The 12,871-nt window shown below is 46.2% G+C and overlaps 1 protein-coding gene across 1 annotated transcript in view; it reads left to right on the top strand.

Moving 5' to 3' along the window:
* Positions 1-363: 363 nt before the first annotated feature.
* The window catches only part of Nid2 (nidogen 2), a 32,635-nt gene continuing 20,127 nt past the window's right edge, over positions 364-12,871 (top strand). Inside the window, exons 1-2 of the mRNA XM_035453079.1 lie at positions 364-725; positions 1,475-1,777. Coding sequence (XP_035308970.1) covers positions 510-725; positions 1,475-1,777 — 519 coding nt within the window. The 5' untranslated portion in view covers positions 364-509. The remainder of the gene's footprint in view (positions 726-1,474; positions 1,778-12,871) is intronic.

Raw genomic sequence — 12,871 nt, 5'->3', positions numbered from 1 at the left:
AGACAAAGCTCCTTTCAGTCTTTATCCAGGGGTCGGGTCTCAAGTGAGAGGGGTAACCCGGACCCTAGGGCAGGGCACGAACCCCTGTGTATAAACTCGTCACGCTCTCTCGCTCTGCGAACCCAGCGCGCACAGGCGCTTCAGCCTGCAGATGCATATACGCTCGGGGTGGGGGGGGGCGCCAGGGTGTGAGGTCACCTCCTGCAGCGTGGTAGCCCATAAAGGAGGGTGGGGGGGGTTAGTCTAGGAGCAACCGGCCAGCAGCCTCACCTTCCCAGCCCCACCGCTCCAGCGAACTACCGCAGTCTTAGAAAACTTAATGAGAACCAGATGTAGTGGCCGGTGGCGAACTTTCTCAGAGTTGCTGATTGGTCAATGTCCAAGAGCCGTAGCCAATCGGCGCGCTGGGCGGGCACGCAGTGCGGACTAGAGGTCCAGGTTGGAGATCAGCAGGCAGTGCGGCCCGCAGAGACGCGCTGACTCAAGGGTTAAGCCAGGGAGAGGCTAGCATGTCGCGGGACCCAGCAGCAGGGCGGCTAGCGCCGCTGTCGCTGCTGCTGCTGCTGCTGTTGCCGCGAGTAGGGGCTCTGCGTCCTGATGAGCTCTTCCCTTACGGAGAGTCGTGGGGAGACCAGTTGCTGCCGGAGGGCGACGACGAAAGCTCAACAGCCGTGAAGCTGGCAGTACCCTTACGCTTCTACGATGCCCAGTTCAGCGACCTCTACGTAAGTTTAGGACCCGGAGGTGCGCCGCTGGGTGAGGGTCTCGTAGCTTCCCAGGGTGTCCTGGGAGGGGAACAACTAGCCTCTTTGCCCAGCTGTCGTCCCTCTGGGGACCAGGCTCTGCCACGGTGCTGCAGCTTCGTGAGCCCTGCTGTGCAGGAATGAGGATCATCTCTCAAGGGGGTGCTAAGACCGAACCTTCTACTTTGATGGCATCCTAAGCAGGAAGGAAGATGGGCCATGTTGAGGCTGCTAGGGGCGTTTGCGTTTAGGGCGGTGGGAGGCTGTGCACGTAGACAGGGCTGTCTTCTCCAGAACGGGGCGCCCAGGGCGTGTAGTAGTGGACGAGTTCGTGCAGATGGGCGGGTTCCAGGGCGACCGCACTTGCGGGTCGCACTACGCTGGAGCGGTGGGGTAGGAAAAGGACCATCACTGAAGTTGAGCTGGTTGTCCCAGAAAGTGTCTCCTAATCAGCGAGGAGAGGGCGACTTATTGGTTCGAGCAGAGCCAGTAGGCGTGTACGACTGGAGCGTGGTGGCTGCCCTTTGGGCTTGGGCGACCGCCACTATTTTTTTTTTTTTAATATGTTTATGGGGTGGCACGTGCCACCTCGTGCGTGTGAAGGTTAGAGAACAACCAGTTTTTTTTTTTTTTCCTTCCACCATGTGGATCCTGATCCTGGGGCTCCAGTCGTCAGGCAAAGTGCCCTTACCCGCTGAACCATCTCACCCTCCTCGTGGTCCTTCTTGCAGGTGGGCACCAACGGCATCATCTCCACCCAGGATTTCCCTAGGGAGACTCAATATGTGGATGATGATTTTCCTACTGACTTCCCAGCCATCGCCCCCTTCCTGGCTGACATCGACACTAGTCACGGCAGGGGCCGGATCCTATACCGCGAGGACACCTCCCTGCCTGTGCTGGATCTGGCGGGTCGCTACGTGCGCAAAGCCTTCCCGCTGTCCGGCTTCACCCCCACCCACGCCTTCCTGGCCACCTGGGAGCATGTGGGCGCCTACGAGGAGGTCAGGCGCGGGGCTGCGCCCTCGAGGGAGGTAAGTGAGGGATGCCCTGCAGTTGAGAGCAAATTGAAGGGGGATGGGCTTGGATTTTGAGGGGGAACTAAGGGGTTTGGCTTGGAGTTTCTTCCTCTGCCCATCCGTTGAACCGGATGAAACCAGTGCTTAGGCGGCTTGGGAGTGAAGTCTGTTGTGTCTTTGCGTGTTCCAAGGGTCCGTAATGTGACCAAATCGGCAAAGAAAACTGCTTTGAGGTACAGATACCAAAGACCCTGGGGCCCTAAGGTACTTTACAGTTTATTTCTGGAGTCACTTATAAGTGCACAAATATTTGATATGTTCATTGAAGGGAAAATTGGAAAATTCAGGAAAGTAAAAAAGGAACAACACCACCGTTAAACTTAACTTTTTTTTTTGTATTAAGAGATCTAGCTTTTTAGTTTGTTTTTGGTTTTGTTTGGGAGACAGGGTTTCTCTGTGTAGCTCTGGCTGTCCTGGAACTCGTTCTATAGACCAGGTTGGCCTCGAACTCAGATCTGCCTGCCCCTGCCTCTGCCTCCTGAGTGCTGAGATTAAAGGTGTGCTCCACCACCACCACCCGGCTAGATTTCCAGCTATTTCTTAGGAATATCATTGTTGCCATTAACAATAGTGGGTTCGTAGTGCCCATATTGCCGTTTCAGTCGTTGCATTTATGTAGCATTTATGACTGTATAAGATCTCACCCAATGCATTTATGACAATTACCACTGTTGTTTCTGTGCTTTTATTATAATAGTAAGGAGTGCTTTTTAATTTTTTTATTATTCATGTGTATGCGTCTCTGTGTCTGCTGGTGTCAGTAGAGCCAGAAGACTCCCTGAAGCTGGAGTTAAAGCACTTGTGAGCTGCTTGACTGATGTGGGTGCAGGGATTTGAACTAGCACTCTGAAAGGGCAACAACAAATGCTCTTGATCCACCTCTCTAGCCCCTTGAAACACTGTTAAGAGTCAAATCACTCTGCAGCCTTAGCTGAATCCCAGAAAGGGGCTTTTTAATAAGCTCTTTGTAGCTTTTGCCACATTGCCCTTGAGGTAACAGTGTGCATACTTCCCCTCTTCAGGAGACTGTGTTCTGCAGTCTCACTGGAGAAAGCACAAACAGCTCTGCCCCAGGCTTGGGTCTTGGCAATGTGTGAAATTGCCATGGGTGGGGTCAGAGTAGGTTGCCTCAATCCTAGTGTAGGTAGAGGCAGAGTCCTCCTGTGAAATTCCACCTGGGTGTAAAATGGCATAGACCAGGAACAAAGCCATATTTACTTTTAACTCCTAGTGTTTCTTGGCTACAGAAATAGTCCTATCTTCCCTAGGAGGTTAAGAGCTTGCCCACCGTTGCTGCTTCCTCACCAAAGAGACCTGTTTCCTAAAGTTCAGCAAAGGTCTAGAAAATATGGTTTCTTACTTGACAGGTAACATCTCTTTTTGTTTACTGACTAACCTTGTAATGCGTGGGTTTGAGATCTTAATTACAGTTCAACAGAGTACAGCAGAATTCAACTCAATCACTGCTTTCTTTGTGCCCACTGTGCCCTGGGCTAGAGAAGATAGGCTCAACTGTTAGGTTTCATTCACACACTCATTCATTCATAATTTTTTAAACATTTACCTAAAATCATATATAACAAGCTAATAATAGAAACAGAATAAACATTTTTAATACAAGTAGCTAGGTCACCAATTTTTATATTTCATTACATTTTCTTACAGTTTTTAAATATTTCATTTATGAATGAGGGTGTGCACCCATATATGTGTGCATGCATGTAGAGACCAGAGATCACCTCAAGATGTCCTTACCCTGGAGCCACCACCTTGTTTTGCAGCTCAGGTCTCTCTGGGACCTGGGGCTCTCCAATTAGGCTAGCCTGTTGGCTAGTGAGCCCTAAGGATCTACTTGTTTCTCTCTCCAGAGCTGAGATTTCGAGTGTGCTGCCATGCTCTGCTTTTTATGTGGGTTGTGGTTCAAAGTCAGGTCCTCATGCTTGCACTGCACTTCAGTGACTATGGATTCTCTTGTAACCTTGGGGGAAAAAAAGCAACATGTCATATAGCCATATATATATGTATTTTTTTCTATTTAAACATAGTTGATATTTATTAATTTAGAATTATACAGTCTCTTTATGTCAGCGCTGAGGTAGACACTGAGTGGACTGCTCTTATCCCAAAGAGCCTTACATTTAGTATGGACATCATTGATAACCTTTTATTATGGTAAGTGTAGTAGGCCCTGTACTTAGAGAGCTTCCTCTAAACCCTTCCTGTTTCAAGGAACCATCTGGGAGGTTTCAGTGAACAATCAAGGTTAGTTAACTCAGGATAGAAGGCGGAGCATGCATCACCTCTGCTCTGGCTTAATGCCAGAAAGGGTGGTGGGACTTAAGGCTGGAGGGCCCCATGCAGAGAGAGGTTGTCTCCTGAAGACTGTACATTTAGTTCCTGGACAGAGGGCAGCCTTTGAAAGATTTTAAGTGGAGGATTGTTCCTTTTGTTGTTGTTTGTTTTGCTTTTGGCAAGCTCCTCCTTTCCCGTCTCTTTCTCTTTTAAGATGGGGTCTCATGTATCCCAGGTTAGCCATAAACTCCTTGTAATGGGGGATGACCTTGAATTTCTGATACTTTTGCCTTCACCTCTGACTGAGTGTTGAGATAATAGGTGTACTGCATCATACCCTATGCAGTGAATGCTGGGATCAGAGTTGAAGCCAGAGTTCTCTACATGCTGGACAGGCACTGTGTCTGCTGAGTCAGGACCCAGCCTGAGAGCTCTTTCTGATGACATCAGTTAGTAAGGGCCAAAGGGCACACACTTTTTAGACAGTTGTTCAGTAGTCTGTTTATCCAAGCTGTCATTTCTTCTCTCTTTATTTAGGTTTTTAAAATTTTTATTTTGCATATATGGGATGCCTGCATGTATGTCTGTGCACCATGTACATAAGTGCCCATGGAGTTCAGAAGAGGGCATCAGATCTCCCTGGAACTGGAGTTGCAGATGGTTGTGAGCCACTATGTGGGTGCTTCTGGGAATTGAACACAGGTCCCCTGGAAGAGGATCCCGGGAGCCATCTTTCTGCCCCTTCTACTAGATACAGTCCTATAGGATAAGTGCAAGGATTATGTTCATATCACAGATGACAGAAGAGAAAATGATTTCCAAATCTGCCTTAGGTGAGGCAAAGGCAAGATTTTCAACACTCCATGTTTTCCCTTAAACTTTTCAATGTGAGACCTATTTTCTGTGCATGAATCGTATAAGCGTCATGTAAGTAGTTAAAATACCAGTTGTGCTTTTTTTCCTGAAGACTGCCAATATGTAAGGTTTGCATTTTATTGTTCTTTCATGGCCTTAGGACTTGGACAGTTCTTTGAGCCATATTTCCTTCAAAGGAAGTGTGAACTGGGGTGAAGTTGCTAGGACACTTGTGATGGCACTGGCACTTTCAATTAGGAGTCTGCTGCTCCAGAGGAGAGTTAAGCTGAATTGGTCTTTTTCCACAGGAGGAAAAAAAAAAAGATGAAGAAGAATTAGAACAAGAAGTGTTTGCACAGAGGCTCTGGGATTTTGAGACAGCTGTGGGTCCCGGGTGTATTAAAGCTTATTTGACATGAGGGTTGCTGTACCTGGGTGTGGATATAGTTTGTTAATTTTCTCATTTCATCAGCAAGCTTTCTTTGACTGTTTCTCTCTGTGTGTGTGTGTGTGTGTGTGTGTGTGTGTGTGTGTGTGCGCGCGCGCGCGCGCTCACACACACACACGAGCATGAGTGCGCGCACATGCGCTATGACGTGTAGTGGTCACAGGACAACTTTGGAGTCAGTTTTCTTCTATTTGTTGTAGGATCTGGGAATTGAACTCAGGTTATCAGGCTTACATGGTAAGTGCCTTTAACCCAGTGAGCAATCTAGGATTGCTGGCTGGTAAGCTCCCCATGGCTGTCTTCCTGGCTGTGGGGTTACAGACCTACGACACCATGACTTGTTTTTTTCATGTGTGTCCTAGGGATCCAATTCAGGTCCTTTTCCTTAGCCAGCAAGCACTTGGCACACTGCACCATTTCCCCACTCCTTCAGTTTTGCAGTTCTGGGACTCATGCAGGTTAGGTAAGTCCTTTATGACTGAGCCACATCCATAGGCCCAATAATTCTTCTTTGCATTTTGCCTTCCAGGTGGTTGTGAAATCAGTGACAAAATAGAGAACACTGTAGAAGTAGTCTTGGAAGACATGGCTCCTCAGTTTTCATTTTGTAAGCTGTAGAATGAGGTGACAGTACTGACTTTATAGGGTTGTCATAAGAATTAACTGAGGTGAATTTTTAAGCAGCCACTGTCACCTATGAAATCTGAGATGTGCAGGTGCTCAGCCAGGTACTTGCCCATGTTGGCTTGATAAGACCAAGTGCTGGTTTTTTTGTTCCTGCCATGTAATAGTGGCATGGTATTCATTACGTAAGGATTTGGTTGTTTTATTTTTTATCTGTGTGTGTGTGTGTGTGTGTGTGTCTGTCTGTCTGTCTGTCTGTCTGTCTCTGTGATTTGATTTGTGTCTTCATGTGTGTGGTCTGTATTTGTGTGTGCATGGTGTGTGTATGATGTATGCCCGTGGATGATGTGTGTGTGTATCTGTGAGTGTGCGTTATGTATGTGTTTGTGTGTATGTATGAATATGTGTGTGTGTGTGCATATGATGTGTGTTATGTACATGATGTGTGTGTCTATGGTATGTGAATATGTGTATGTGCATATGGTGTATGCATGATGTATGTGTCTATGTTTGGTATGTATATGTGTATGGTATATGTAATGTGTGCTTATTCACTGTGCATGATGTATGTCAATGGTATGTGTGCATGGTATGTGTATGTTTGTGTGTATAGTGTATGTGCATGGTATGTGTGATATGTATGGTACGTGTGTTAGTGTGATGTGTATGGATGTGTATTTGTAGATGTGTGTGTATATACAACATGGTACACATGAAGAATTTGGGAGACGAATCTCCTGGTGCCAGTTCTCTTCTTTCATATGGGTTGCTGGAATTGAACTCAGATTTTTTTTTTTCTTTTTTTTTTTTTTTGAGGCAGGGTTTCCCTGTGGCTTTGGAGCCTATCCTGGAACTAGCTCTTGTAGACCAGGCTGGTCTCGAACTCACAGAGATCCGCCTGCCTCTGCCTCCTCCAGAGTGCTGGGATTGAAGGCGTGTGCCACCACAGCCTGGCTTGAACTCAGATTTCTAGGCAAGGGCTTAACCTGCTGAGCCCACCTTCTGGCCTTCTATAAGGACTCTACTTGGAGGGTTTTCTGAATCACTGTTGGTTTTTTTTCCTCTTTGTCTGTTTGTCTTAACTTTTCTTCAGATTTTGCCCTTGGCTGAGTGAATTTAGGGATTTGAGTGAGGGCTGTGTGCACAGGATGTGTTTTCAATTACTCCTGTGGAAGGCTCTTCTGAAAACTTGAAAGCCCTAGGGTTGAGCTCTTGGTTTGATTTTTTTTTTTTTTTCTTTAGGTAGATTTTGGCACACATGAATCTCCTTTGCCTGGAGGAGCCTATGATTTCTACATAGTTTTCTTACATCTGGTGTAGTAATCTTAATGTTACAGTTACTGGAAACTTGACATCAGAGGAATGCTATCTTCACAGTGTAAAGTGATTCTGTTCATGTTCATTCTCTGCATGGATGCTCACATTGGGTGTGATGGAATGTTCTACCTGGCATGCAGGAATGCCGTGGTGTAACTACAGAAAACATGTGAACTAATAAAACAAAGTGTTTGTCCACTCAGTGAGGCTGACATTTCCTGAACTGTCACTTCGTAGAGCAAAGAAGTTATGGCTGCAAGAGCTGAGTACTGATGTGGACTCATCTGTTGTTCTGTGTGTTTTTGCTTTCAAGGGAGGGTTATTATTGTGTTCTCATTTGGGGGAGGGTGTTATCGAGAACTGAGTTATGCAGTATGTATGTGGGATGTTTTTATTCGACAAGAATAGGAATTGAGAATGAGGTGGCTGAAGAGTTTATACTGAGCTAGGCTGTGTCCTGGGAGAAAGATGGGGGTGCTGACGTTTGGGAAGAGGATGACGGGGTACAAGACAGTGACTTGGAGATGAGTGGAAAGATGATGTGTTAGTCATTTTCCTCTTACTGTGATACCTGGGAAAGCAGATAAAGCAAAGAAGGCTTCACTTGGCTGTAGTTGGAGTCATGGTGGCTGGAGCTTAGGGCTGCTGGTCATATTATATCTGTAGGAGGCAGAGAAAGGTGAATGCTGATTCTAGGCTTTCCCTTTTGTGTGCAGTTGGGGATCCAGCCCAGGGAAATGGTGGTGTCTATATTTAGGATGGGGCTTCCCACTGTAATTAACCAAGATGATTTCTTAGAGACATGCCCAGTGGCTGTTTCCTTGATGACTCTAGAAACTGTTAGTTTGACAATCAATAGTACCCATCACAGTTGGCCAGTGGAGGACTTAATGTGGGGATGGTGTGTGTTGAGTTGGTACAAAGATGACAGTCATTGATCAAGCACTTCAGATTTATTTGAAGCTTTTTAATTTCACACGCACGTGTGTGTGCGCGTGCGTGTGCAAGTCAAAGGGAACAGAAAAATGGCTAGATATATGAAAATGGGTTACAAAGCTGCTAATGCAGAAGCAGACACCCAAAGCTAAACACTGAGCTGAACTCCTGGAATCCAGTTGCAGAGAGGGAGGAGTGATGAGCAAAGAGGTCAAGACCAGGCTGGAGAAACCCACAGAAACAGCTGACCTGAACAAGGGGGAGCTCATGAACTCCAGACTAATAGCTGGGAAACCATCATGGGACTGTTCCGGACCCCCTGAACTTGGGTGTCGCGAGGCCTGGGCAATCTATGGGGCCTCTGGTAATGGATCACTATTTATCCCTAGTTCACGAATGGACTTTGGGAGCCCATGCCACAGAGGGATACTCTCTCAGCCTAGACTCATGGGGGAGGGCCTAGGCCCTGCTCCAAATGATATAGACAGACTTTGAAGATCCCCTCATGGAAGGCCTCACCCTACCTGGGGAGCAGAAAGGGGATTGGATGGGGCTTGGTGTGGGGCAGGGAAGGAGGGAGGGGAGAGGGAGCTAGGATTGACATGTAAAACAAGCTTGTTTCTAATTTAAATTAAAAAAAAAAAAAAAGGAAGAAGAAGAAGAAAAAAGCTGCCAATGTCCTGAAGCCTACCTATGAGGGAAGACACGCTATGGGGAACTTGAAAGTTTTGGGCATTTTTCTTAACCCTGCAGTACAGACATGAATAGGGAACACCCTGAGAATGCCAGTGTCTCACAGGAATGGGGGAAGAAGAGCTCAGTGAGTGGAGGTTGGTGTTCACACCAAGCATGGGAGGCCAGAATTCAGTGATCTTACAACAGAGAACACATGTCCTTAGTGTGAACTTTGTCCCCACGAAGGGATCATTTCATTTCTAATTTTGTTATCATTTTGATAAGGCTGGAGAGGCAGTTCCCTTGTGGGAAAGATGACACTTGCAGGGTGATATCTTATTTCCATCAGCCTGACTGCCAGTGTCAGATCAACACTGAAAGGCCACATTCTGTATCTGGAAAGGATTTCCCAGCTCCTGCATGGTTTCTGTGAAGGAGGAGGTTCTCTGTCTCAACAGGAAACTGGAGGCACTGCAGCTTAGGCAGCCTTCTCTCTCTGCTGCCCCTCACCCTGTGGAGAGCCCCACTCCTCTCTGGGATACCAGGGAAGTTGAGAGCCAGTGACCCTCGTGTAGCATTTGGCAGTCCATCTGAGGGTTTCCCTTCAGAGCCTTGGAGCCCTCCGGGCTCTTAGAAAGCTTGTCTCTGGGAATGTGAGGACCTTTCCCTTTGGAAAGCAGTCAAAGGGTATCATTGAGGAGGGGCCCTTCAGGACCTGTGAAGTGGCCTCTTAGCGGTTCTGTGTGGAAGTCTGCAGCCTGACAAGGGGTCTGTTCATGTGTGGGTAGTTTTCAAGCAGCTCAACTCTTTTGGAGTGTACTTTGGGATCATAAATTATATTAAAAGGAAATTTTTGTTGTTTTTTCCTCTGGTATTTGCCTATTTTTAGTGGAGAGAAGAAAATTAAACACTTGAGTGCTTGTCGAAAGGTGACATAGAAAAGACACTGAAGGCATTTTAGTTGACACGAATAAACAAAGCATTAGATGTACAGATTCCTTAGTTAAAAGCCAGACTCTCGCATCACAGCCCTCCTTACTTTTACCCAGCTCCCCATCCCCCTTCTGTTCTCCAAATGTAGACAGCCCTTATCTTATAGAATTTCTCTAAATTTAGAACCTGGGCTCTCCCTTATCTTTCGATGTTGACTGTGGCCGCCATGCCAGCAGCCTCCACAGTTGGTTATTTAAGGCTGGGGTTCTTAGCTCCTCTTCTTTTATCTCCCTCGTTGAACTTTGTTGTGACTGAAATAAAACTCTTGCCATGACTGGCCCCACCCTGACTGATGACATGTATTAGGCATGTACCTGAGGTGGAAATTTTGAGAGATTCTGACCTTTTGAGGAAGAGTCAAGCTTTGCCGAGGAGATACAGAGAACTACAACTGTTAATGTAGTAGGTGGGAACTGAGTAAATGAACCTTTTTTTAAAACAAACAAACAAACAAACAAAAAACCAGGGAGGGCAAGCAGACTCTTCTAGTTAGAGAACCAGAGGAATGCATAGATTTGCTTCTTCTTGAAAACCATATTAATATCTGCATTTTTTTTCAATCAGCCCAACATCAGTCCATCAATAGCATTAGATGATGGAAAGGTAAAAATTAACATTTGAGAAGTTGTAGAATAAGAAAAACCACAAGGACATATTCCTTTCTTGAATTCAGATTTGAGGTTCTTCCCTGTTCCCAATTTTGTTTTGTTTAGCAAAATGGAGGCGGTAATGGTATCAATAAGTAGTTTTCCTATCATTCATCGTCTTTATAAAGCATTACTTTAAAAAATCTCTTCCCAGCCGGGCGTTGGTTGCACACAGCTTTAATCCCAGCACTCGGGAGGCAGAGGCAGGCGCATCTCTGTGAGTTCGAGGCCAGCCTGGTCTACAGAGTGAGTTCCAGGACAGGCTCCAAAGCAATACAGAGAACCCCTGTCTTGAAAAACTAAAAAAAAAAAACTAAAAAAAAAAAAACCTTTCCAGTTTCCCTATTAAATTGTAAAACAAATATGGTCTATGAGAGAAACAAGTTAAGTATCCCTTAACTGATTCTTTGGTGGAAGAAGGTGCTAAAGGCAGGAGATCCTGTTGAAACTGAGTAAATGAAATTCCCAGGAGTGATTTCAGACTCACCTGGGTATTAAGTCAGCTCCATCTCTCCTGTCTCCTTCTGGCTCCTGCAGTGTTTATCTGCATTCACTGTCTGCCACTGTGTCGCCACCCCACCCCCACTCTGATGTCCTAAACACCCTCCTTTCTCTTGTGACCTCTGCCACCATCCCTGTCCCAAGTAACTCTCAATCCTGGCTGTTTCCCTATCCTAAATGTGGGATCTTGGGGCATAGTCACTGACCTTGGCACTTTCCTTGAACCTGCAGCATTAAACATAATGTTTTGGCTCAGCAGGTACTTGACCCTGTTGAATTAATATTCAAACGAGTTAGTGAATGGGATTTAAAACCAAACCAGGCAACTTCTGGCTTCATACCAGAAGCCAACAGAGCGGTTGCTAGAGAATAGGAGAGGTTCCATAGGGAATCTCACTAAGCCCATCAGGGGGCAGTGCTTGAAGGTTAAGGTTTTCTCGGTGCAGGGAAATAAGAAAGAACACAGCATCAAAGCACATAGTAGGAGTGGGAACTAATAAACAGTGTTTTGAGGGTGTAGTGAAGCCAAACCTGGGAGTTTGGGTCAGAGCACACACCCTTGAAAGGCTTAGTAGAGTTCAGATGGCTGACTGTTGCAGGGCATGAGCTCTGTGGTGGCTGGCTGCCACCACTACACATTGCCCAACCTTAAGCACATTTGCAAGTCCCTGGGTCTGTTTCCTCATCTACATTGTGGTTGTAAGAGCAGTGAGAAGGCCTTTTGATCAGTCAGTTTCTGACTGAGGCTTGACCTGCAGTAGGCATTGAGTGGATGGATGGATGGATGGATGGATGGATGGATGGATGGATGGATGATGGATGGATGGTCCAAATGAGAGATGCTGAGACACAAGATTACAAACTAAGTCTTGGGTTATGGGAAGACTCAAAAGAGTTTGGACTGGAGAAGCTTGCAACCTTAAAAAAATTTAAATACACTATTTTAAAGTTATTTATTGAGAACTCCTACATTTATACAGTATATTTCAATATATTCACTCTCCCCTCTTTCCTGTCCACTCACAACTTTGTGTCCTTTATTTGTTTTAATAACCCCAAGGCAGAGTTTCATTGTGTAACAGCCTTGGCTGTCCTGGAACTCTATCTGTAGACCAGGCTGGCCTCAAACTCACAGCGATCCACCTGCCTCTGCCTCCCAAGTGCTGGGACCATGAGCACATCTTGCCAGAGCTTTTGTTTTGTAGTTCTCAACTGTCTCTCTTGGTGACTTTTCTCCCTCAACAACCTTCGTTAGCAGGCCTGGGAACTTCCAGTTAGCACTGGGTTGATTTCTCCAAGTCCTTTGATCTACATGTGTAGTGTCATCAGCTATCACTGCCGGGTCGGTAGAGCCAGCATTGGTATGGGTGGCTCTGTAACACCCTTGACCAGCAACTTGTGTGGGAGGTATCCTACACTTGACACTGAGCTCTTTTTTGTGTGTTTGTTTTGTCTTTGTTTTTCCAGACAGGGTTTCTCTGTATAGCCCTGGCTGTCTTAGAACAACTAGTTTTGTAGACCAGGCTGGCCTTGAACTCAGAGCTCAGCCTACCTCTGTCTCCTGAGTGCTAGGATTAAAGGCGTGCGCCACCACTGCCAAGACTGCACTGGGCTTTTTAATTTGACAGCTGTGGCTGATAGGAGGAGCATTCCCCCCATGTAAAGCAACTCCCTTTAAACGTCTGTTGTGTATATGTTTTGACAGGTAGGGTTCCATATGGCTTTTTCAAGCATCCTTAGTGTTTGTTATCTTCCTCCAGT

The sequence above is a fragment of the Cricetulus griseus genome (genome assembly GCF_003668045.3).
Source record: "Cricetulus griseus strain 17A/GY chromosome 1 unlocalized genomic scaffold, alternate assembly CriGri-PICRH-1.0 chr1_1, whole genome shotgun sequence".
NCBI lineage: Eukaryota > Metazoa > Chordata > Mammalia > Rodentia > Cricetidae > Cricetulus > Cricetulus griseus.
Note: the sequence above shows the minus strand (reverse complement) of the source record. Positions and strands in the feature narration are given on the sequence as shown.